Source organism: Octopus bimaculoides, chromosome 8 (assembly GCF_001194135.2).
Source record: "Octopus bimaculoides isolate UCB-OBI-ISO-001 chromosome 8, ASM119413v2, whole genome shotgun sequence".
Taxonomy (NCBI): Eukaryota; Metazoa; Mollusca; class Cephalopoda; order Octopoda; family Octopodidae; genus Octopus; species Octopus bimaculoides.
Window position 1 is genome coordinate 96,880,065 of NC_068988.1, and position 27,060 is coordinate 96,907,124.

The 27,060-nt window shown below is 37.4% G+C and overlaps 3 protein-coding genes across 3 annotated transcripts in view; 2 read left to right on the top strand and 1 right to left on the bottom strand.

Annotated features, from left to right (window-relative positions):
* Positions 1-6: 6 nt before the first annotated feature.
* On the bottom strand, positions 7-11,647 carry LOC106868332 (tRNA selenocysteine 1-associated protein 1). The gene is made up of 10 exons (XM_014913538.2): positions 11,249-11,647; positions 7,905-8,002; positions 6,837-6,936; positions 5,493-5,545; positions 4,552-4,655; positions 3,619-3,763; positions 2,789-2,954; positions 1,799-1,844; positions 867-925; positions 7-445 (listed from the first exon to the last, which is right to left on the bottom strand). Exons 1-10 carry the CDS (start codon positions 11,285-11,287, stop codon positions 269-271), a joined length of 987 nt encoding a protein of 328 aa, XP_014769024.1. The 5' UTR covers positions 11,288-11,647; the 3' UTR covers positions 7-268.
* A 64-nt stretch (positions 11,648-11,711) lies between these two features.
* The window catches only part of LOC106868185 (zinc-regulated GTPase metalloprotein activator 1), a 51,978-nt gene continuing 36,629 nt past the window's right edge, over positions 11,712-27,060 (top strand). Inside the window, 5 exon segments of the mRNA XM_052970295.1 lie at positions 11,712-11,992; positions 23,418-23,519; positions 23,958-24,044; positions 24,821-24,917; positions 25,898-25,989. Of these exon segments, the coding sequence (XP_052826255.1) occupies positions 23,435-23,519; positions 23,958-24,044; positions 24,821-24,917; positions 25,898-25,989 (361 nt within the window). The 5' untranslated portion in view covers positions 11,712-11,992; positions 23,418-23,434.
* LOC106868326 (palmitoyltransferase ZDHHC16) lies at positions 12,473-17,092 on the top strand. Its single transcript, XM_014913525.2, has one exon. It carries the CDS (start codon positions 13,560-13,562, stop codon positions 14,706-14,708), a length of 1,149 nt encoding a protein of 382 aa, XP_014769011.1. The 5' UTR covers positions 12,473-13,559; the 3' UTR covers positions 14,709-17,092.

The following is a 27,060-nucleotide window of genomic DNA, read 5'->3' on the forward strand; positions in this document are numbered from 1 at the left end:
GTCATTGTCTTTCCACTTAGAGACAACTGGTCAATTGAGAAGGGACAACAAACTCTCTTTCTTTGGTAAAGCAATGGTCCAAGTACTGAACAAGATACTTAAAAAGAACAGGTGGGGAGAGAGGGAATTTACTTGGTTCCTCAAGAAATGGTGAGAGACTGGTCATCCCTCAGGCAACTGTCAGGCAGTGCTCAGTTTTGAAGAGAGGAAATCTATTTGAATTCCTCAGACATTGGTCAGTTCAGAAGACAGGAAACCCATTGATTCTTCAGGCAATGATTGGAGCAGCAACAGCAGCAACCGTAGCAGCAGCAGCAGCAGCAACAGCATCACTTGTAGGTGAAGGAGGTGATGGAGAAAGGACAGCTGTAGCAACCTGGCTCAGTGTTGTCATCACGTTGTCTATTGGTTGCCAACGGGAATCATCAAGGGCCTCAAATATTTCCTGCAACAAATTAAATACAACAAAATTTCAACCACAAAACTTCTTACACTATTTCAGTTGCAAAGTTTTTAAAATTTTCTTGAACTTGTAGAACTACCTATACATTTTACAAAGTCTCCCTAAGAAACTTCGTTTCTTAGGGCTGGGCAACCAGATTTGCAGAGCTTTTTAAAGTCATCCTTCTACTGAAAGGAAGCAGGGACCATAAAGTTTTCTTAAATCTGATGAAATGTGGGAATGCTCATCACCTTTTAAAACCCTCGAATAACGAGGAGGCTGAGAAAGTATGATCTGTTTACATAATCCCAAAGTTAATTAGTTGAAATTAGTTGCATTAATTTAATTTGAACTGTTACAAGAGAGAAAGAGACAATGTGCGCACATGCACATAGAAAATAGATTAAAGACTGTCTTTACTCACTTCACTCTGTTCAATGAATTCCGCATTGACTTTGTCGACATCGATTTCAAGGATGGGGTCTAAATAAAAGAGGGAAAACAGCAAAAGGTGATTGGGATGGAATGTACTGGAAGGATTCAAATTAAAAACAAACAAAAAACATCACAGTTGACTTTGGTAGAATTCATTCATTAGTGTTGGTCATATTATAAAATATACTCAGTTCAATGTTGGTGAAACAAAGAGCATCCATCTAGAACCCCCCCCCCCCGGTCAAGCAAAAGACTCAGAAAGAGGTGTTGATGACAGGGAAGGCATCCAGCTGTAGAAATATCTGCCTCAGAATGTTGTAAGGCATTTTCTTCAGCATTCTTATTTAAATGAAAACCTTCCATCATAATTGTACCTTACAAATCTTTTATGCCCATCATCATCATCGTTTTAGCAACCACTTTTCCATGCTGGCATGGGTTGGATGGAGTTTAATGAGACAGATTTTCTCTAATTGGATACTTTTCCTGTCAACAACCTTCCCCCTGTTTCCATGCTGAGTAATATTTCCTCATTTCCAGACATGTTTCCAAGTAGAATATTGAAAATGAATGATGACATTCATTTACAACAACCATGCTGAGACGAGGAGACTCATACACACACACAGAGAAGGCTTCCACACAGTTTCTGTGTACAAAATCCACTCCAAAAGCTTTAGTCAGCCTGAGGTTGGTAGAAGACACTTGCCCATGGTACCATGCAGAGGAACTGAACTTGAAAGGCTGTGCTTGGAAAGCAAGCTCCTTAAACACACAGCCACACCCACACCCACCAATTTCTTAGATAAATAAATGAACCTGTTGGCTATTTTCATTAAATTCCTAAATTCTTATTTTGCAAATTAACTGAAAACCAGAAGTTAATTAGGGTCAGAGAAGAGTTAAGGATTAATTACTAACCTTCCAGCATCTCCATTTCTTCATCTGTGCCTTGATCATAATAATCCTGGCGAAGAGAAAACCATTAATGTTAAAACATGATAAACTGACCCCAGAAGAATTTCAATTCAGAGCATAAAAGACAAAGGAATATTGATAAGCATTTTGCCTGGAATCCTAACGAATCTGCCAGCTCACTGCTTTAATAATAATAATAGTGGTTTCTAATTAAGACATAGGGACAACAATTTTAAGGATGGTGCTTTTTATGTGCCACCAGCACAGGGAGCCAGTCAGGTGGCACTGGCAACAACCCACGCATGAATGGTGTGTTTCAAATTTTCCCATAAAGCCAGCAATTATAAGAGAAGGAGATAGTCGATTACAGCAGCCCCAGTATTGGATTGGCATTTCATCACAGAGTTGACCCCAGTGGAATTTCAACTGTGAACATAATGGGTCACAAGAAATGATGTTAAGCATTTCGTCTGACACACAAACGATTATGCCGGCTTGCTACCTTAATAACACTCCTTTCTAACATAGACAGCAAGGCCTGAAATTTTGTAGGGAAGGGGCTGGTTGATTACATCAACCCTAGTGGTCAACTGGTACTTATTTTACCGACCCTAAAAGGATGATGGGAAAAGCCAACCTCGGCAGAATTTGAACTCAGAATGTAGAACTAGAAAATGCCCCAAAGCATTTTATTCAGTGTGCTAATTGTTCTGCCAACCCCCCACCCTAACAATAAGAATAATAAATGAGTTGCTGTATTAAATGGAAGCACACTATGAATGACAGATTCTCATAAATCTGGATTCAATCAACAAATCCAAAATTTTCTACTGACAAACACACCCAAACACCCCAGACATTACCCCACCTTGATTAGGCATTGAATGAATCACAACGAATGGCAGCAAGAATAAAAAACGAATAGTTGCCAGAGAGAGAGAGAGAGAGAGAGAGAGAGAGAGAGAGAGAGAGAGTGGGATGTCTGCAACCTACCTGTACATGATCTGTGGTGTAACCACCAGCATAAGGGTAACCAAACTGGCTGTAATACTGGGAATAAGCTGACCAGCTCTGGTAATATTGATATTGTTGGTATTGTTGATAATACTGACTGTATTGCTGGGCACTCTGGGTTCCAGGAACATCAGGAGGGGGGGGCCTGACAAACATAAATTATAAACAATTTTTTTTTTCAATTAGTGAAAAACATACAAAGGAAAATTATTGAAAAGGTTGCAAGATGCAAAGAAAATTTTAGAAAAATAAAAAAGACATAAGTGGAAATTTTACTGGTGAGTGTGTTAAATTATAAAGTACTAAAAGAGACTGACACTCCCCAGACACAACAGAATATGCTTCAACACACGAACTCACATAAAGAGGAGGACTGGACAGCAAAAGCAGAGAAATGAATAAAAATATCTTTTAGTTTTCTTTTTGTGCTGGTGCCACATAAATAGCACCTATTATACTCTGTGGAGTGGTTGGCATTAGGAAGGGCATCCAGCAGTAGAAACCTTGCCAAAACAGATGACTGGAACCTGGCATAGCCTTCTGGCTTAGCAGCTTCTGTCAACCCAACCAACCCATGCCCACATGGAAAAACAGAGGTTGAATAATGAAGATGACAAACCCCCTTCTGAGGTGAATATGTTCACAGGTGGTGCTCCATCATGGTCACAATCCAATGATTGAAATCAATAAAATAAAAAAATTAAAGAATGGAAGAATAAATTAAGGAAAACCAAAATGAAGCAATGAATTCCTTTGTTTGGTTACAATCTCCCAAATTGGTAAATGATATCCAAACTGTTTACACATACCTTTTAGGTGTAGCTAAACTAACCCGGATTGGTCTCCGGCCAATGGACACATGCTGCATCTCAAACATTGCCTTCTGCTGCTCACTTTCATCCGTAAACCGGACAAAGCCGTAGCCTTTACTGCGACCATAATTGTCAAGCACCACTAATACAAAGAAGAGAAACAGAAATGACAGGAAACAGAGTTATACTCGTCAGGTCAGTGTGTGTGTTTTATGGTTTAATCAAAAGAAGAAGTACAGCATTAATGGCCTTGCTATGGGGCCACTGGGCCAGATAGGCAGACTGGACGTTATCTTAAAACAAAGTGAACAGTATTAAAGATATATGGTGGTGATAAGCCATATAATGGATTAAATCCCTCAGCAAATAAAGAGACGATAGCTTGACCATTCATGGTGTCCATCAATGTGTGATCTGATCAATCCTGTACAAGAATAAGAGAATATTTGATTGTGTGACCCACTATTCAACAGCAACATTTTAATGTCCAGTTTTCCAATGCTTGCATGGGTCAAGCAGAATTCATTGAGACACACAACCATGCTGACCTCATGCCACATCCTTACCCCAATCAATATTTACCTTCGTTGATTGTCTTTTTGCTATTCAATTTTCTTAGCAGTTGCCAATCTTAGCCTGGAAGCTAGAATTTTGCACAAGCAGTTGAATTAGTCAGTCTGAGGACCTGTAACTTTGCCATCCAAGATTTATCACAACTGATTGCTGAGCTTCTTAAACAAGGGCCCTGAACTGTTTTGTTATTCAAATTTCCTAATAACTGTCTATTTCTCATTAGCTGCCAACTTATTCAAACAGTGGCCCCGATACTTCCTCAAAACCTGTCAAACCAATTAAGTTCTGCTACTCAAAATCAGCAGCAATTAATTATGAAAAGTTGTAAGTCAGGAAGGATGTTTTTTCGATTCTTACCTTTAGCAGCACTGCAGGAACGGAAGCATTTTGAGAAAGCACTGTACAATTCATAGTCATCAACATCATCAGAGAGGTCTCCAACAAACAAGGAGTATTCCGGACTGTGAAATGAAACACATTCACCATGAAACAAGGACCTCGTTTAGATTTATATGTTTAAGGCCTAAAGTAATTTTTTGCATTGTCATAAAGACACACATTTGAAGGGAAGAAAGAGAACTGAAAAAATTCTTAGGATATAACTGGTACTTTGACTAAAGGAAGAATTGAACTTATGACCTAGTGGTCAATAGTCAAGCCCTTTAACCGCACAACTAGATAAAATAAAACCAGAAATCAGTTGGGGCCCATATCTCAAAGATCAAGAGGGACTTTAAAAGCTGTTACTGCTCTCTAAGAATGCAAAAACAATTACCATGATTAGATTTATGGTACCTGAAGAGGACAGACTCAACATTTCTCATCAACTGAAGAAAAAAAACCCCAGATATCAGGATTTGTTTGATGGGTCCCTTGTTAAGGGATGGCATGTGGACTCATCCCCAACTCAAGTTGGTTGCCATGGCTTCCCAGTTTGACCAGTGCACATTTTCCTGAAGAAGATTAGTCTGAAATTCAAACAAATGAAAACAGACACCAAGAAGAGAGGCAATGGCCCAAGGTGGCAATGGTTGACAAGAGACTTGCAAGTGGAACCCTTCCACAAGTGAAGACTAATTCACTCTTCACTGCCCCACTCTGTGTACAGAGTGTAGAGGCTAAGGGGCAAAACGCTTGTGACCCTGAGATATCGGCTGACGATACGGAAGTGTTTCCAACATTGTGATGAATTCAAGAAAGAAAAGAGCTTGCAATGCCCCCCCCACCCCAGAAGCTCTTGCAGTGGCTCTGAGAATGAACGCCACCTATGTATACCAAATAAACAGAAAAATACTTACGTTGATAAATGTTCTTTTCCATAACTAGCTCTGTTTAATTTAAAGCGTTTTGGCTGGGAAAATGGTAAAAAAAAAGAGAATCAAAACAATTCAAATCTTCACTGAAAACAACATTGATACAAAATGGTGAATAATGAGAGGAATAATGGAGAGGAAAAATGGTGAATAATGAGAGGAACGAAATATGTGGAGACAGTTGAAAAGTGGTTGGAGCACAGTTAATATCTTCAAAACATAATGATGGACAGAGTGATTACAGTAATGATAGAAATGAGGACTTCATCCATTTCCTGATAACACAGTCCCATCAAAGTAGAGGTTATTTCCAATTCGTGACAATTGACGAAGCATTTGGCAGAGAGAAATGATGCAGAAACTGATCCTCACTCGTCTTCATCATTTCATATCCAACTTCCCGGATGGCATCAAGTTGGATGGATTGACAAGATCCAATGGATTTAAGGACCACATCATGCTCCAGTGTTCTGCTTTGCCATGGTCGCCACAAATGGATGCTGCTCCCCACAACCATGGACTCGGTGTATTTTCTATGCCATAAGCATAAGTGAGGCTGTCATGCAATTCACAAGACTATGAACCCTTGGGGGTTCATAGTCAGGTATAATGTTTCCTCATCATACAACCATAAAAGTGCTAATCACAATGAAGGAATCAACTTAGTTTATAATAAGTATCCGGACTGTTGCCATAGCAATGAAACTAAAGCATGCAGAGTGAAGCTGCTTGGCACAAATTGACTTCGCATGTGCACCATTAAGTTTTAATGTTCTAGCTGTTTACAGCAGTGCTTGGTTGTAACAAGTGATCATCACACTGACCATGAGAGAGGAGATCTCGTGCAACTGAAATCCGATTGTCCTTCTGGTCAGCTGAAATCAGGTTTGGCACAAACTTGGCAGACACGCGTCTCATATCAAAATCTTCAGTGATGATACACTGAAATGAACCATAACTAATCTGCACATCCTCTGATAACTCACAGATGGTGATTCAACGATTTCCCCTCACAGCTGCAATTTTTATCTCAATTCTGCTGGTTAATGTGACAGTTCCATAAAAGGAAAGAATGCTACTGTTATTTAGCCCTAGGAAACACTGTTTCCTGTTGGACTTGACACAGGAAATGTGTCAAGTCCAACAGGAAACGGTATTTCCTAGGGCTAAATAACAGTAGTATTCTTCCCTTTCGTGGGACTGTCTCATTAAGTCGACAAAATGTACTATCACTTCTCTCAGACTTTGTATGAAACATGGATTTGCCAATAAAATATCCAAACCAATGGACATTGAAATGAGACATTAAAAGAGAGATAATGTAATTACAGGGATACTGTTAGGCACAATCTTGCCGTTCAGTCTTAACATGGCTCGGTGTGCCATCTCTGGAGAAGAAAGTTCAACAAAACAGTAACCAGCAGGCACTCTGCAAAAGAAACAAACAGAAAATAGATTATGAAGAGAAAGGCATGGCTGGGGGGTAAGAAATTTTCTTCCCGACCACATGGTTCCGGGTTCAGTTCCACTGTATGGCAACTTGGGTAAGTGTCTTCAAACCGTCCAACCCATGCCAGCATGGGAAACAGACGTTAAACGATGATGATGATCCTGCATGCTCTCTGGAGTTTGTAAGTAATTTCGATGTAGGTGACCTAATTAGCAGTGCAGGGGGGTTGTACAGAAAGTGTAATTGCTAGAATAAGAATACCATGAAGAAAGTTCAGAGGTTAGAGTATGATAGAAGTATTGATAGTCAACAAGGTATTGGTTGACCCAGGATTATAACAGAAGACCCTTACCCAAGGTGTCAGGCAGTGAGACTGATCTTGAAACCATAAGGTTGCAAAGGTGAACTTCAATCAGCATTGGAAAATACACACACAGAGGTTCTTAGATAAAATTACAATGGAAGGCTTTGATAATATAAACAAGTTAATGAGAGGTGTTTGTATAACAACCACAGTGTCAGGTGTGTTAAAAAGTGAACCTAACTTAACAATCTTTAGTAATGAATAAGTTTTCTCCAAAATCAAGGAATAAAGAATGCATCCAAATGATGGCGGTGCTACACAAGTTATTCTAGAATTGGTCAACTTGGGAAAACCTCACCAAAAGTGTTCTTCAAGGATGATTTAGTTTAACTCTAGTGTTTAAACCAACCGCATCCAGTACAAATGTTCTACCTGTTTTTATGTTCAACTGACCAGATCCAGCCTCTTATACCTTCCCTGCAATGTCATTATAAAAATAAACAAGCACATTGTCGAAAGCTTGAAGCTCCAACATAATGCATAATTAATTTTAAAACAATGGAAATAAATAGACATTTCATTTGATTGAGAAATCTGAATGCTAAACGGTTAATAATGATGACTTTGATAGATTTCAACTTACCCAGTCTGTTTATTCCGTATGATCTTCACACTGACAACTGTTTCCCCAAAATAACTAAAAGCCTGAGTGATGAAGCCTTCATCCATATATGGTTCCAGCTGGGGAAAGATAGGAGAGTGTTCAAAATAAATGTTTTTATTTTTTTAAATTTTTTTTTTTTTTAAGAAATAATAATATCAATAATAATCATTTCCACTGAAATTCAATGGTGAGGGGCAATGTTAATTATATCAACCCCAGTACACAACTGGTACTTATTTTACTGACACTGAAAGGAAGAAAGGCAAAGTCTACCTCAGTGGGATTTGAACTCAGAACACAAAGAGCCTGAAGTGATGCCACTTAGCATTTTATCGGGCATGCTGACAGTTCTACCAACTTGCCACTTTAATGACAATAATAATTTCTTTACTTAGCAATTAAGGATTTACACAAAGGCCTCAGTCCTTGATTTCAGGGACCACAGAATGATGAAAAGCAAAGCTGACCGTAACAGAATTTGAACTCATAAATTCCATTCTCCAACATTAAGAATTATGCTGACTGGAATTTCAGATTTTATGGATGGTTTTCTTCCAGGTGAACCCTCTACTTATATAAACTCTGTTAGATAATAACTGTAAGAGCGCCGAGTGAGGAATCAGCTTGACTTTATTAATCCTTGCTTATCGGATATATACCATCAACAACATCATCATGAAGCTTGCATGGGTTGGACAGAATTTATTGAAGCGGATTTTCTACAGCTGGATGCCCTTCTGGTTGCCAACGCTTAGAAACTGGCACTTTTTACAAAGCTGTTCTTGATTGCTGAAGTTCGTCATTCCAACCATTGAGGAGAAACAGCAGAGAGAGAGGCACCACCCCTCCATTGCATCCAGTAGCTTCACTGCAACGGATGTCATTGTTACTGCAGATCAAGAGTAGGCCCTGGAGCCAACATGTGGAAGAGCCTGCTAGGGTTGGTTACTGAATTACAACAGTCAACGTCAACCTATGATGGACAGCCAAAGAAAAACAATATAAGCCAGTAGGTGAGAGCTATAAATATGAAGTGAATCATTATTGAACATAAATGAAAGCACACACACACAGACAAATGAATGCAACATTTTAAGATATGGGAAAAGAAATCATTAAAATGCTGTTATGAGATCAAATTATACCTGGAGAGTTCAAAGTATTAATTTTAATGCTAAACAACAATGACAGGAGTATTGCAGTTTTAAGGAGCTTTTGTTGCTGTTATCAAAGTGACATCCAAAGACTATCGGATCAGCAGAAATCCAAGTGACAAAGGCTACTATGTGAGATTTGCCAACTTTAACAAATCCGAGGCATTCAATACTTTTTTACTTTGTTTCACACAAAGTTATATATACATACATGTCCAACCCATGCTAGCATGGAAAGCGGACGTTGATGATGATGATCCTATCATCTCCGTCTTTGATTTTAACACCTACATTTATAATAATAATAATAATGATCCTTTCAAGGCCTGGATTTTGTGGGGGAGGGGGACAATCGATCACATCGACCCCCAGTACTCCACTGGTACTTAATCAATCGACTCCGAAAAGATGAAAGGCAAAGTCGACCTCGGCAGAATTTGAACTCAGAACGTATCGGCAGACGAAATACTGCTAATCTTAAAGAAGTTATAAAAATTATTTGAAAATATTTAACCATCACACTTGACACTTCCTCAGGATACTTAAGTCTATCTTATTATTTTGATTTTCAGTCCCACAGCCATATGAACCCAAAACCGGAACTCATTTACTGTATCTAAATGCGAAAAAATCTAAAACAAAACAACAGGGTCAAACCCGAGCGTAAGAGAAAAAGGATTATAAGAATTGGATGAGATATGATGGCTCGGCCGTCTCTCCCCAGTTCTTATATTAATCATTAATATCCAGAAATACAACAACACGAGGGATAACGGTAACAACAGATCAATAGTTTATTCTAGGTTGGTGTAGAGCCGTTTCGTTCCTGGGTGAATAGGCATGCCGCTAGAATTCCAAAGGAAGCTTCGAGCACATGTCGGGGTTGAGTTGGGACAGCCTGGAAGAATGTCCTGTCGCCACGGCTGCTGGATGGATAAGAGAGCGAACACTATTGCTTTCACTCCACCTGTTGCATTGCGCATGCGTGCTCGGGTACTTCCGCTGACGGCAAGTCCCTTGCACATGCGCAATGGCACTTCCCAAGATGGCGGTCACTACAGAATAAAATACATTATTGATCGCATTATACATGAGTAAATGGAGTTTATTGTGGAGAGAGAGAGAGAAGACGATGCAATCAAGGATGAGAAAATCATTGGTTGTATGTCTACAGGATAAAGTTGTTGGACCGAGGGTTAAACAATAAAAGTACACAGACGATATGGAGATACGTAATAAAGAGAAACATGAAAAAGCAGTGTAATTGATTAAAGGAAATAAAAGACCCAAAAGGCATAAAACCATTTTTCGTTGCCAAACATAGAGACATAACGGCATATGTATGTGTGTATATATATATATAAGCATACCTACGCAAATGTGTCTCCCGTCACCAGGCTTTGTTTCCTCATTACTTTCATTACTTTTGATAACATTTCCCACAAATACCTTTAACGTGGTGAAGATTCCCATTATTTCTGAAACTTTTTCCCAAAGTTATGAGGAAACAAAGTGTAGTCTTGTAAGTATGCCGAGAGAGAGGGAGGGCTGTAGTCCTACACTTCAATAAGATGAGATGCTTGTGATTGAATGTCTTAGATTTTGTTTGCTCGAGATTAATGAGTGATTTGAGGTTAAACTTCGATAAAAAAAATGCTTTGAAATAAATCGTAAAATACAGAAACAAAATCATTTTTTTTACAGAAGTTGAAATACAAAAAGGAACTTTATATCAACTTTTAATTGAAACAAACCAGCTTTTTTCGCCCTTTATATTTCTTAATTCAATAAAAAGAAAAGCAATCCAAACGTTTTAAACGATAAACAATGACATGTTTACCAAAAAATAAAATAGTTGGACCAAATAGAATGTATTTTATTTGCTTTCTGCAAACATTTCATAATTATTAATATTATTTCCCTGTCAGATCTTTAATTTTCTACATAACAACTAAAATAACAGGAATTTTAAACAATTTTATTTAAAAACAAACAATGGAACAAAACAGGATTCCCAGACAACAGAAACGAAAAAAATAGAGAAAATGGATAAAAGGATTCCGAAAATATTGTTTTGTTTGTATTCTTTATGAATTACGATGTTGATTTCGTTGTATTTTGATCAATAAATGTAGAATTAGATGATGAAGGGAATAAATAATTACTTACATCTCCCATCCAAAGTGTTGAGGTCCCAGTTGCAGACATCGTTTAAAAGAAGCTTTTAAAGTTATTCAGGACAATAAACAAAACAATTCGTTTTAATTTATAGTGTGAAAGTGTTCAGATGAAGAAGAAACTCTCGGAATAAAAGAGAATTACAACAAAAGGAATTTTCCGTTTTGACGAAACACGTGGAAAGAATCGAAATTCACAAGAATTGATGTCAAAAAGCAATTCATACAACAATAATTATATTTAAATAATTCAGTCAATATTCGGTTATCAATGGTCTAAAGAAAACATTTTTAGACATCTTAATTCTTAAATATATCAAAAATCTTTAAATAATTTCCCTCAAAGACTTTTACGACATAAAACTGTCGGCATTTCGTTTGAACCGGTGTCGCAAATGAAAAAGCAGCCAGAAACAATTTATCCCCCTTCACCTCGTCTGGAACAACAGGAAGAATAAATTCAGTCGTTATTATTTTATGTCGTATTCGTTAAGTTTACCGTATTTACTCGTATTTAAGTTGCGCCCTAAATTTAGTGTTAAATCTTGATACAAAATTGTTTCGTTTCATAGTTTAGTTTTGCCCTATCCCAATTTTTTCAGTTAAAAACCAAATATAAAATAGTGCGACTTATACAAGATTTAGTTATACGGTAATTTAGTTTAAGTTGGGGAACGAGAAATTCCAATAATGTGACACAACTATTTGGAAAGTCTTCCAATCCTCTTTATGGAAGGTAAATGCTTTTTACTTTCTCTCTCTCTCTCTCTTTTATTTTATTATTTTAATAATATGATGAATTAATAGGAATGTATAAATCCCACACAATCCTTAACTTACAAGAGCTGTCCCATTACTATTTAAGTCCGTATGGATGGTCATGGACGGGCAATTAACGGAGCAGTTATTAACAGTTACCTACCCTTAACGTTTCTCCCCATTCACGCATGGTCTCTCTTTCTCTCTCTCTTCGGTATTTGTCTTTCTATTTGTCTGCACTGTTTTTAATACCATTTTCAAATAGAAAAATTAGCCGCTATAACAACTTGCTTCACAAATAGCTACAAGAATAAAGGTAAGAATTTATTGTTCTATTTCATATCCGTCTATTTATTCAGTTACAAAAATCTGTACGATCTAATCGGGATATTTCATTTAATATTTATAAAATCAACGTCAGTACTTCAAAATATATAGTTTTAAGTTACCAATTCATAATTCGCTTTATATTTACGCAACAAAGTTATTAAATTGCATTAGTAATCTGTTTATCTTTTCCAGCATGCACTAAGTTTAATTTCATTGACAGGCATAAAATCTTATTTATTACCCTAACGTAAATCCTCACTGAAACTACATGGTATTCATGTTTTTCTCATGGGTCAATATTAGAGACAAGTAACACTAATTAAAAGCTGGTTGCACATTCATGTGGGGAGATATAGTGTTTAGACGAGCGAAGCTGGCCATTAGATACCATGTCATGCCTTTGTCACCAATTTCCTATTACACCGGTAGCAGTTGTTTAAATAACGACTCCGTTGTTGCTGGGGAGCTGTGAGAGTTATTTCCCCCTGTTCGTTGGCTGCCGGTAGAGGGAGAGGGTGTCTCCTGAATGGCAGCTTCCAGGCTGGGACTTTACTGAGGAGAAGCAATTCTATCCGAATGTTATTCTTCTTTCCGACCGAAAAGGGAAACTCAAGAATATAAATATAGATCTTTAGAGGGTGTCATAAGACACTGACACGCTTTGAAGGATTTCTTTTTAGAAATTCCTTATGTCTTTTGTGAGTATATTTTTATGCAAGGTGTTCGTTTCCTAAAAAACTTCAAATTCTTCCCAAAAAATAAGAAGAAAAAGGATTTATTTATTATTTTTAGCTTCAAACAAGTTTGGGAAATGTATTGTGGAATTATTTGTAACTCTTCTAATTCGTGCTGTCTAAATGAGGATTTTTATTTTTATGATGTTAATTGGAAAATCGGAATCACAAGAAACAAATGAAGAAATGAGTTTTGCTTGTTTCATTGAAGAGAAAAAAAAAATTTATTTATTTAAAACTTTATAGATAATTATGAAAAAGAAAAATAACTATTGGAAAACGTCTGCACTAAATATAAACACGGACAAACTTTAAAAGATTGATAATAATTGAATGAAAAATTAAAAAAGGAAAAACCTCAACACAGCAAAGTAAGATTTTAATGAAAAAGTACGGAAATGTCGATGACTACTAAACTTTGTGTAAAGTCATGAAAGTTTTATCTGGATTATTTAGTAAGTGTCAACGTATCATTGAAATATGAAAATCTTACGTTGGCGAATCAATATTTGCCAGTGGGCAAGCAACTTACGTTTCTCTCTCAACACCACTTGCGATCTCATCAAATTAATGTATTTCAGTCTCTGTTACAACGCGTTCACCTCACCCAGTCTAATTCTAGAGACTGGTTTGGAACCAGTTTTTTGGATCGTGGACCACTTTGCCAAGTACATGGGACCCATTCTGATGTTTATTGTGTTTGCGTTGTGTAGCATTGGTCTTGTTATATTTTATGTGATTATGATACCTCGGTACCTTTCTTATGGTTGGCACTGGTTCCTACCGAATTTCATCTTTGGAAATTGGTTGTTGGTTAACACAGTATTCAATTATGTGATGGGCTGTCGCACGAATCCAGGCCACCCACCTCAGATTGTTCCCGAAGTGGTGTCCATCTGCAAACGTTGTATTTCACCGAAACCACCCCGGGCCCATCATTGCAGCGTTTGTAAGAAGTGTGTTCTTCGAATGGACCATCACTGCCCTTGGCTCAACAACTGTGTTGGCTTCTACAATCACCGTTATTTCTTTCTATACATGGTCTACATGATGTCCGGCTGTCTCTATGCATGTTTTCTTTTCTATCCATTATTCTACGATAATTTTTATGTCGGCAAAGAAGTCGTATTCCACGGAGTACTGTATCCCCTTAACATGGCTTACCAGTTTTGGATGTCTAAAAACAAAAGCTACACATACATAGCTATCTCTAATGGTACTTCTGTGAAACGAACTCCTCCTCCTCAATCTTTCAACCAGCTCACATTATCGGATCAGATTTATCATCATTCTGTGATTTTTGTGTTTTTCCTGGGGTTTGGCTGTGTTATAGCCCTGAGCATCCTCTCTTTGTGGCATGCACGCCTTGTGAGTCGTGGTGAGACTAGTATTGAAGTTCACATTAACAAAAATGAAAGGAAAAGGCTTAAAAAACTTGGACAGACCTATGTGAATCCTTATGATTTTGGTTTTGTCCAGAACTGGAAGTTATTCTTTGGCCTGACTGAAGGTAGGACATTCTGGCGTCACATTCTCTTTCCATCTCGACACAAGCCTCCAGGAAATGGTTTACAGTGGAAAACAACTACATTTACTGTGGATAATTTTGAAAATATTCATGTGTTGTGACACAGTTGGTACAGCTATATCAATTTTGTATTTTGCAGCTCAAATGTATTTCATTGAAAAAGTCCCAATCAAAATAGCTGACACTGATGTTCTATGAATATTTGTTGAAATTATGAAATTGTTGTCCTGTCATAGTGTAACTGAAATAACTAGGGTATATATTTATGACTAAGGTGTATATTTAGACAATCATTCACTTAGTCCTCTTTTGCAAGTTAGACATGAGGTAACGTTTTTTTTGTTTTGTTTTTTTTTTGTTTTTTTTGGCTGAAAATAATGTAACTTATTTATTTTCTCTAATTAAGCAAAGGAATATTATTTTGTATGGAAATACTGAGATTCATATGTTGTTGAAATAAGAAAGTTAAGGTTATAAGAATAGGTGTTAATATATAACTTGGGAGTAGTTGAATATTGCAAATAGATATAAGAAAAAAAAAAAAGACTTTATTTTGACTGAAAAACTTATTTTTCAAAAGAATTCACCTTCTGACTCCTTCCATTTTGAGTAAAGAACTTTGCCTCTATCAAGGACTGTCAAATGCTCAAGGAAAACTAATTTAAGTCTCTGCAGATTACCTTTTTACTATTTTTTTTTTCTGTAACTTTAAGTTGTTTCTCTGCCTTTTTTGGCCAACATGATGCTTTTAAGCAGTGTTCTCTTATACATTCCACCTAGATCTTTCCAATTTAACAAGTTCCATTTTTTTTGTTTGCCATTTATTCATACAGTGGATCATATTTCTTCCTTAATTACTCATCTTCTGATTGTAATCTATGACATAAGGGGGGAGAAAAAGTGGATGAAAGCAATGCTACTAAAATTGGAACCAACAACAACAACAATAATAACTTGAAATGCTTCAAAATAGGTAAATCTTGCACCCAACTCTAATTTTTATTTGATTAATTTTTTCAAAACACCTTTCAGATTTCTGTTTCAAACAGCAGAACCTTTGATGACAAAATAATCAAAATTTAATTTCATCTCTCTTTTTCCATCATTTGGTTTTAGTTTTCAAAATTGAAATTCTTGAAATATTAGAAGGGAAATCTTCAAAATCAGTAAAATAATTTTATTTTGAAAGCAAATATAAAGCTAATAGCGGAAAAGAGAAATGTAAGGTTGAGAAATGAAGCCAGTCGAAAACAGAAATTGAGAATTGTTGGCGGAATCTTGATTATGGCTTAGATATAGGGTGAAGAATGGATTTTGCATATCTTCTCCAGGTCATTTGGTGATCCAGGGACTTTGGAATGGTTGGCCAGGCACTGGTTGATTAGAACCATTTCCGTATATTTTGTATCTGATGTACCAGGTGGTGTAGTTAATGTAGTTGTAAACGATCATCACCACCATGCAAGCAGTGTTGTTTCTGGTGTTTTGTGGAAAACATGTCTGGCCATGTGAAAATATTACATTGCTTGGAAACAGGCAAGTGTTAGTGACAGGAAAAGCATCTGACTGTAAAAAAAAAAAAAGTACTCTCTCACTAAATTCTGTCTGATCCATGGAAAATGGATGTTAAATGATGCTTCAGAATTATCAATGTTCAAAATAGTTTTGAAGAAATCTCTGATTTATCTTTTCTGAAACTTTTATTTGTTTCAATAATTCAAGAAAGACAACGCTTAACATTCTTCATTATTGTTAGCCCCAATTTTAATATCATTGCTTTCATTCACTTTTACTTGATGCTGTCGTTCTTCACTATTTCATCAATATTCCATCAGTTTGTGCTGAAATTCCATCATGGTGTGACCATTTTTAAAATCATCCTCAAGTAATTCTCACCATATTCCAAGAAACCACTTGACTGTAGTAAGATTGAAACCTTCAAGATATTCTTCTTCTTTGGCCCAGTTTCTCATCATTTGCCATCTGAATGATTAACTTTTGGATCAAAAAGTATTATAACATGTCTTTCAATTACATAGTTTTATTTTATTTTTTTTCTTGTTTCCCTTACAAACTGGCATTTCTTTGAAAATGCTATAATTTTATTTTGCTTTAAATATATAAATATTATCTTATAAATGTCTGGTTATGTCTTTTATAAACTGTAAATTTTTTTGTCATTTTTTTCCCCCCGTTTTTTTCTTGTTTGTTTTGTCAATTTGTTAAAAGATAAATCTCTATTTTTATTTTCAAAACAATGATAACCAATTTTTTTAAAAATTGTCAGTGAAAAATAAATAAACAAAAAAAAGACCCCAACAAATCTTGTTCAAATGAGTCAATGTGTAATTAACGGAATCGGACATAAAACATTGGAATCAGGACCTTGTGATTCTGACTCAACATTTTAATTACCTTCGTCCAATTCTTCAGAACATCCTGACCCTCTCACCTGTGCAATAAAAATTCATTTTCATTCCATCAATCTTTGCAGCCATTTTACAATTTCAAAAAGATCTCATTTTTTGGTTTTCTTGGTAAATCTGAATTAACCAAAATATTTAATGAGTATTCACAAATTGAAGTCCCATTACTTACATTCTCTGTCCATTTCTTTCTTTATCATTCAGAATTTTCTTCAAAAACTAAAATTACAAAATCAAAACAAATGTCTTGGATTCATTTAAAAGCTGACTTATATATAATGAAGGAATAGTAATTAATTAATTAGCAAGATCAATACATTTCTGGATTTGAGTCATTTATTTTTATTAAATGAGATTGATTGAACATTGTTTTGTTTTTGTTGAACAAGTTTGTGTTTATGTGGAGTAGATATTTCTAAGAGTGGGGCTGATATTGCACCAAATACAAGGAAGTTACCAATTTTCAAAGGATGGAAGTGAGTGGGGATGAGCATTCATGTACTTTTGCAGAGCCTCCCAGACTGGTGTGGGTTTACAGGGGTCATGGACACTGGCTCTTCCTCCTCCCTAAACTTGTTGATAACAAATTTTGAATTTTTGTGCCACTGTGTAATGTGTCACAGTTTTCCAATTTGATTTGAGTATTGCATGGGTCCAACCCATGCCAGCATGGAAAGCGTATGTTAAACGACGATGATGATGATGAGCTTTTAACTCTTCAACAGACCATTTGTTGTCAGTATCATATCAGGTATGGGAGTAAAAAGCAGATTAGGTCCCTGTTTTGCATTAGAATGGAACCTTTTGATAATACAGAGGTGTCTGAAGGGGAAAGAGTGAACCGAATGTTAGAACTGAGAATGAAACTGCAGAACACTTGATGTTGGAGAGCATCATCCAGTCTGTCCTTTATTCAAAGAAAGAATCTCTTTGCAACTGTTAGAGGTCAATGCTTCATTGACATTTTCCCTGCTTATTCTGGTACTGGTCACTATAGTTTTGGACTACACTCATCCATGACTAATATTTGGTCATTTAGGCAAAAAATGTATCCACCATTTCTCAGGAATTCACTAAACCTTTGAAAGAATTGTTTCCAAGCCTGCTTTTATTTGTAACCACTTCACATTTGCTGTGTAAGCAGCCCTTCTCTATCATCCTACTTCTTCATCTTCCTGGCACTTCTGGTGCATACACTAACTTTATATTGGGTATACTGTGTGGGATTCCTCCTTTTTTTTTTTTTTTTAACTCGCGTAAAAAGCACCATTTGAGTGTGGCCAGTGCCACCTGACTGGCTCCTGTGCTGGTGACACACAAAAAGTACCATTTGAGCATGGCCAATGCCAGTGCCCTCAGACTGGCCCTGTGCTGGTGACACCTAAAAAGCACCCACTAAAATCTCGGAGTGGCTGGCATTAGGAAGGGCATCCATCTGTAGAAACCTTGCTAAATCAGATTGGAGCCTGGTGCAGCCTCCTGGTTTGCCAGTCCCTGGTCAAACCGTCCAACCCATGCCAGCATGATGACAATGATGATGATGTTTAGTTTCTGCTGTGTTTAGCAAACAAGAAAGAAATCTCTTTGATAAGATGCTGGTCTATCACTGGAATGGAACTTAACGCTGGAAGCTTCCAGAATATTTATCTATTTTGGGCATTTTACAAGAATAGACTGAAATTTAAAAAAAAAAAATTATTTAGTAAGCTGTGTGGTTGCGATGTTGACTTCCCAATTGCCTGCTTTTGAGTTCAATCCTGCTGTGTGGACCTTGAGCAAGTGTCTTCAACTTTAGCCTTGGTCTGATCAAAGCTATGTGAGTGGATATTGTAGATGGAAACTGGAAGAAGCCTGCTGCATAACAGTTGTGAACGAGTGTCACCATCTTACAAGCTGTGTCCTTCATCTCCAGTCTTCTGTGAAGTTCTGTCCGACCATGATGAAATTTAACCTTACCTTGAAACGGGTGGGTTTTGGCAACATGATGGGCACCTGGCTGTAGAAAACCTGTCTCAATAAATTCCATCGAACCCAGGTAAGCATGGAAAAGTGGATGTGAAAATGATGATGATGACTGTGCCAACCTTGCAGATGGCAACAGAATGTTGTCTTCTTTCTTTTTAACCAAACCTTTTGGAATTGCAACATTTATTTGAAGATCTTTTGATGCCCTGTTTTGACTTCACGTTTGGAATTTTTTTACCCTGGTTCTTTGAAGAACTTTGCTAAAAATTCCATTGTAGTTGTCTCACTAGGAAGAGGCCAAAAGTTGTACTCCATCCTGAAACACAGCAATGGCACATGGCACACTGCCTCATGAAGGTCACTTCTAGCTCTCACTGTGCATGCAACTGTGTGCTGCCATCTGTTGGTGCACTGTAGAACTAGTCTGGCAACATTTTAATACCACCTCATATTCACAAGAATGTTGTTGACAGTAACTTCTAAGTTTTGGCCAGTTAAGCCTCCCTCTGATCACTTAACTGGCTGAAACTTTGAAGTCCCTATCAGCAACATCCTTGTCAAAGAATAAACTTGTATTCTGCATAAGTAGAGCAAGCCATCAGATTAATGTAAAATTGTTGAGTGGTTGGCGTTAGGAAGGGCATCCAGCTGTAGAAACTCTGCCAAATCAGACTGGAGCCTGGTGTTGCCATCCGGTTTCACCAGTCCTCAGTCAAATCGTCCAACCCATGCTAGCATGGAAAGCGGACGTTAAACGATGATGATGATGATGATGATTAAGACGGAACATAAAAACAGACATTTAGAGAGAGAGGGAGGGAGGGAGAGAGAGAGAGAATGTATGAAAATTGTGTTATTTGTTTTTTTAATTTTTAACCTTTAGTTAAAAAAATATCTTGAAATGTTATTAGAGAAATGTGTATTGTTTGCTGCTGATAAACAAACAAGAATAAAATATTGGAATGAATCTAAATGTGGCTTCTTGTCACTGCTTTGTTCTAATTCCTGACAAATTACTCTTCCTAAAATTATATGTTTTCCTTCTAAAGGTCAAATGCTCTCAGTTATCAGGAAAAAAAGAATGTTGTCCTTGAAATTGGTTGTGAATCTGCTGTGATTTGGCTTTTCTCCTTTATTGGCTTTCAGTCAATTGTCTGTGAGGTTTTTGACGCCGTCCGCACAAAAGAATTAGCTTTGTTTTAGCTTATTTATCTTGTTGGTTTTTTTTACTTTTGGTTGCCTGGTGTTGTTGTTGTTGTTGCTTGTTGGTTAATATTACATTTATCTGAGAAGTCTCTTCACATTTCTGATGGTTAAACGTATTATTTTTACATTTATTCTAATAATCAATGTGTGTGTGTGTGTGTGTATTCACACACACTTACACAATGTATACAATAGATAGTACATCTGTATACAGATGTGTGTGTGTATACAGATGTGTGTGTGTATACAGATGTGTGTGTGTGTGTGTGTGTGTGTATACATAAACTTAAATTTTGTCTAATTTTTAATTTTAAAACCTTTGAGAAAAAGCATGCCCAGAACTGTTATTTCTATTTTGAGATATTATTATTATTATTTAATTTTAAACTGTTTATTTTTATAAATTATTAAAAATGTCAGCATGATGCTCATCTTATGATGTTAAGCTATTCTATGAATCCTGCTCTGCAAATGGTACTTCTTCTGGTTTACAATATGCAGTACTTCACACTTCCTAACATTTTATCACAGAATAGTTAGGAGTTTTTAATAAAAGGGCAGCGAGTGTCCTATGACATATATCTAGATACAAATTTATCCGAAATTGAGATCCTGGTGATATAAACATTTACAAAAATAGCTTAAAACTGGTTCTGCGACATTTTTTTATCTGCATTCCCCTCTGTTGTTTTTGGCCGGGCCAGATACATTGTTCTGTAGTTACAGAATGGAAGGTCACTGTAGGTGGTGATGGTCATTATTGATTTAGTTGTATAGATATGCTTGTGTGCACATGCATGTGTGTGTGTGTGTGTTGATATTGGGGAAGGATGTGTATATGTGTGATTATGTATACATGTATGCGTGTGTGTGTATATATAATCCTCATCATTGCTCCAAGGTCCACTTTCCCAAGCTTGCATGGGTTAGAGGGAGTTTGTTTGAGCCAGATTTTCTACAGCTGGATGCCTCTCCTCTCACCAACCCTTACCTGTTTCCAAGGTAACATGTTTCCCCATAATATTGGAAATGAACCACACAATATTGAGACAAGGTAACACACACACACACATGGGATTCTTTCAGTTTCCATCTGCCAAATCCACTCACAAGGCTTGGTTGACGTGGGGTTATTGTAGAAGACACTTGCCCAAGGTGCTGTGCAATGGGACTGAACCCAAAACCGTGTGGTTGGGAAGTGAACTTCTTAAACACACAACCATTTCTGTATTTGTGTGTGTTTGAAGAAGTTCTCTTTGCAATCACGAGGTTCCAGATTCTGTCTCACAGCGGAGTATTTTGGAAGAGTTTGTTTACCGGAGGGAAGGACCATCATACGGTCAGAATCCATCAGAGTAATTGAATTTGGAATTCAAAGGGTTTGACCTTTTTGCATAACATGTCACACTGATGCTTGGTTAAGAAGATCCTGTGGAATACTCAGCCGTTTGAACTCAATAAATTGGTGGTCATCCAATTGGATCCAATAACAAGAGTATGAGGTGCTGAAATGGACAGATTTCTATTTTATTTTTGAAACACACACGTATGTATTCATATAATTACGAGGGGAAGTCAAAAGTTATCCACACTTTTACCATAACCTATCTTTATTGTTGTCACACTATCTTCTGCTCCTGCATGCTTATAGTTGGTACTTTTGTGGTCATTTGATGGTAGTTTGAGCCTGATTGCACCGTTTTTCTTTCTGGCTTTACAATGTAAGCATGGCCACTCCACTAGTAATGTGCACCAAAGAAGAACGCAGAGCAGGGATCTGAGAGGTGGTAATGGTGAACCGCTGAACCATTATCATCTCCCGAGCTGGCTGAATCTTCTCCTCAGTAGTGGAGGTTGATGGGTGTCCTGCTTCCTCTTCGTGCATCTCTTTTCTCTGACCAGTTTTAAACTTCTTGATCCACTCATACACACTTCTACGTGGTTGTGCACTGTCCCTGTATTGTGCTAAAAGCCTCCAATAAATTTCAACCAGAGAAATTGGATCACTGCTCTTTGTTCTTCTTTGGTGCACGTTGCTAGTGGAGCAGCCATGCTTACACTGTAAAGCCAGAAAGAAAAATGGTGTAATCATGTGACCACAATAGCACGGACTATAAACATGCAGGAGTAGAAGACTGGGTGACAATAATAAAGATATGTTACAGTGAAAGTGCGGATAATGTTTGACTTCCTCTTGTATATACAAGTTTTGAAACTTTTACAGGAGAGACATTTATTAGTTTCAGAGAAGTACAAAACTCTAAACTCCTTCAAATCTATGGTTCTACTCAGCAGCTGTAATCACTTGAGAACAAAAGTGTCACATATTACTCCCCCTTCTTCTTCTTCTTCACATTATCAGTCCCCCTCCACTGGAACCTTCCAGCCCCCATTATCCTCTTTTCCCACACTATTTTCACCAATCTTTGCCTTCAGTTACCTCTCCATCTCTCCATCTCAGTTCCCTCTCATATCCACCCTCATTCCCCCACTCACTTCAGTACTCCTTTGTCTCCCTCCCTACTGCTCCTTCCCCTCGCTCATCCCCCTCCATTTTAGAATTATCCTCCTTCCTGAGTCATTTCTGTTTCTCTCACCTGATGCCTTCACCTTAATGATATTTCTCATCAACCACACCTCCATCCTTGTTTATCACTTGCTCCATTCAGCTCCAGCCCCCATCTCTAACCATCTGTTACTCCCCTCTTACATTCTTATGAAACTATCCCCTCTCAACCCCTGATTCGCTGTCTGTATCCTCTTGTACCTTGAGAGTTTGTTCTTGTTCCCCATCACAACCTTCCTTTTATCTTCTTCCCAATTACTCCCCCCCCCCCATATAATGTCAGGTAGTCCTATATCTCCTCTATGACCAGACACCTTTGTTTGTCCCCCTCTCATACTTCAGCCTCTCAGCATCTCTTGCAAAGCCATAATCTTTCCTCTCTTGAATACTTTTTCTTTTCTTGACTTGTAAGTTACCTGGGCAACCCCAATGGTGCCAGTGGCATGAAAATCAGCACCCCCTACACACTGTAAAGTGGTTGGCATTATTAGGAAGGGCGTCTAGCTGTCATTGTGGGCTTCATGCAACCCATTGAGTCCTCTCAAACCATCCAACTCATTCCAGCAGGTAAGACAGGTGTTAATTGGTGATGGATTAATTACTATATAAAGAAATCATACTCAATGTATTTTATTCTTGTATTTCAGTTTGATCAGCCCCCATCATGTCTGATGATGATGAAGCTCCCCCTGATCTGGTCCCTGCAGATATTGTTAAGGTCCCTATAACAATCATCACAGGATTTTTAGGTAAGGTCTACTGGATTCTGTGCTCTTAACATCCTTTACTTATTCTGCACCCTTTTCCACATACATTTTCTCTCCATCGAATATAGTTAGGGGGTGGGGGTGGGGTTGCAGTGGGATAGTTTTCCCTGAGTGACACTTTTATGGTGGTGGCATTTCTAGCTATGCTGCTTAAAACTCTATAGCATTAAGGCCAGGTTGGGGGTGGAGATAGCAAACTCAAGGGCTGCCTCAAGCAGCACTTTTAGGTTGGTTATATAAGCTTGTTTTGGCCCAGGGTGGGTGATAAACTCAAAGCTTGCTTGGGCAGCACACACTCTGGCCTTACCACTGTTTGTGTTCTAGTTTTCATGCAATTTTACTGTTGTAGGATTTCATTGTAAAAATATTTTATGTAATTAACAAATATATTGCATAATTAATGTATTTTATAATCAACAGGTGCCGGTAAAACAACTTTATTGAATTATATCTTGTCGGAAAACCATGGGAAACGAATTGCTGTTATTTTGAATGAATTTGGAGAAGGTAATTAATTTGGAGAAGGTAATTAATTTGGAGAAGGTAATTAATTTGGAGAAGGTAATTAATTTGGAGAAGGTAATTAATTTGAATTGTGTTACTGGCAGGGTTTCATTGTAAAGATTTGTTATGGAATGAACAATAGACCAAACTTTAAAAAATGAGTGCTGGAATTAATTTGACTGAAACCCTTTGAGCTGGTGCTCCAGCATGGCCGCAGTCAAAGCTGGAGTCTTCTTGTAGTCTCCTCTAACTGTCTCTGTTGTCCCTTTCCCTATCACCACAAGAATTGTGAACAATGTTTGATGGTGTCTTGAACAACCTGCACAGTGAATATTTTTAGAGCGAGGATGGTTTGTGCAGAGCCAGTCCCATTTTAACTTGTATTGGTCTGATGCAACGAGTGTCACGAGGTCAGTTGTTACCAGGAGGCAGAAGTTGTAAATGAGCAGCCAAAAGAGCTGAAGATCCTCACCTGCCCTGGGTCTGATGATAATTAACCCCTAACTGGGATCCTAGCAGGTGTTTATTATTCTGGGTCAGGAATAGACCTGGGAACAGAAGTGGTAAAGTGGTGGCTGCACACTCTTCAAAACTCTGAAACTAGGGCTGCATTTGGGCCCAGGACAACATATTAGATTAAATGATTAGATTTTTTTAGGATTATACTGACCAAAGGACATGAATATAGTTTTGCCCCTGGAGTAATGTCAAGTAATCTGGACAGTAATTATAATTTCACTTTTGACCAGATTTTAGTTATTTTTATTCTTTTGTTTCAGGAAGTTCCATTGAAAAGTCTTTAGCAGTTGGTCAGAAGGGGGAATTATTTGAAGAATGGCTAGAATTACGAAATGGATGTTTGTGTTGCTCTGTCAAGTAAGTCATTTTACAGATGGTCTTGGTGGAGGCAAGGGTTGAGATGCTGTTGTTTAGACTTGGATTGATCAGACTTATAATTGAAGGCATTCCAGCCATGACCATCTTGTCTTTTTAGGAATCTGTTGGACTACATTAGCTAATTTTCTTTTTATTTTATATGAATATGAGGGCGTTTTAGCTCATCTTTAGCAAACCAAATGAACAGGACCTAATGAGGATATGGATCTGGAGATAACCTCTCTTATAAATGTAATTGTTAAAAACACAAAACTATGTCAACAACAAACGAAAATCATTCATCAATGGAGGTGAGAATGCTGCATGTGCATTTCTGCCTGTCTGAGCTTTGTCAGTAGCATATACTCACTGACAACCACATGCTAACATAAAATGCATCACAACTGATACGGGAAAACAGTGATTGAAAAATCACTGGTGTTGCAGTTAGCTACTCAGTTGAGTGAAATTCTGTTATGTGCAATGACTGCATGCTACTGACAGAGTGCAATGAGACAGAAATGTGCATCTGGCATTCTCACTGCTGTTGATGGAGATTTTTGTCTGCTACTGATATTGTTTTTGTGTTTTTAAACACAGCATGTCCATAAGAGATATTATCTCTGGACAAATACTGCAGTTAATTTGCTTTTTCATGTATCTCCATTAAGCATGATACACAGCTGGCTGGTTTAATCTAATGATACTTCTATTGCATGTAACGGGTATTGCACTACTACTATTACTACTACTGCTGATGAGGGTGGTGGTGGTGGTGATAATGCACAATTTGTTTTAGTTATTTTTTAATGTCATTGTATTTCTTTTTGCTTTGGTATTGAACCGCCATTGTGGCCATGATGGAGCGCTGACTTGTGGATGTCACTAGTAGCACTGTGTAACAACAGTAACAAGCATAACAACTACTGCTACTATAACTGTTACATTATATGATAATGTTTAAAATCTGTCTGTTCCAGGGACAACGGAGTGAAGGCCATAGAAAATCTCATGTTAAAGAAAGGAAAATTTGACTATATCTTATTAGAGACGACGGGTTTAGCTGATCCAGGTGAGTAGATTAGCAAGCAGACAGTATTCTTGAAAGATTACCTTTTGGTGGAACCGACACGATCCAGGTGTGTGCTGGGGCACAGGTTTTAGTATAGGGAGTTTAGCTTTGCCAGCTGCATTAGTAAATGGTACCATGGAAAAAGTATCCGGGTCTTGGTGTAAAATGGTTAAGGGTTATGGAAAGCATCCAGCCATGGAAATCCTACCTGTGCAGACACTGGAGCATTGTGCAGTCCTTGGATATGTTGGAGACTGTCAAACCATCCAACTGATGGAACATGGATGCTGGAAAAAGATGATGGTGATAGTGTGTGTGTGTGTGTGTGTGTGTGTGAGAGCATGTTGGAAAATATTAGCTTGGCTGTACACAGGTGAGGCTTGGGGACAAGAAGGACTTCCAGTCATAGAAAATCTGTCTCACTATACTTTGTCTAACCCATGCAAACATAGAAAAGTGGACGTTAAATGATGATGTTCATAAATGTTGATGATTTTATATTTAGTGTACTGAAAGTATGTTTAGTAATTAAGCAGTAAACAAATATAATATTAAGTGATAATCAATGTTATTAATTTTGCCTTGAAACCAAGCAAGTGAGGACAACACCCGACTGATTCAGCCTTTATAAGATTATATGGATACAGATTCATTGCAGAGACATTCTCTTATTTCACTAATGAGCAATTAAATATACACTGTAGTAAAGATTGTTTGCCAACATAACGTGGTTTAGGACGAATGTTGCTGTAATTTAGCCCCAGGAGACATCGTCTTCAGCTGGCTATATGGCACGATCTGTCGACACGATTGTGTCATATAGCCAGCTGGAGACGATGTCTCCTGGGGTTAAATTACAGCAACATTCGTCCTAAACCAGGACGGCCATGTTATGTTGGCAAACAATCTTTACTCCAAAGTACTGTTGCTGAATATCTCTCGTGAGATTTAAAAATAGTAATTTTCGAAATAAATAATTTCTTGAACATTTACATGGAAAATTTTAAGAAATAGTCTCTTCTTAAAACTACAAATTTAGGAAAAATATCGAAATGTATTCTTTGCTTAGTT

Bases quoted from the DNA above. Each gene is read 5' to 3' on its own strand.
- LOC106868326 (XM_014913525.2), top strand. From the start codon at position 13,560: ATGAAAATCTTACGTTGGCGAATCAATATTTGCCAGTGGGCAAGCAAC.
- LOC106868332 (XM_014913538.2), bottom strand. From the start codon at position 11,287: ATGTCTGCAACTGGGACCTCAACACTTTGGATGGGAGAT. The intron at 5,546-6,836 runs GTAATTACATTA...CCATTTTCCCAG, and splicing joins TTGTGCCTAACAGTATCCCT to CCAAAACGCTTTAAATTAAA. The intron at 446-866 runs GTGAGTAAAGAC...AATTTGTTGCAG, and splicing joins AATTCATTGAACAGAGTGAA to GAAATATTTGAGGCCCTTGA.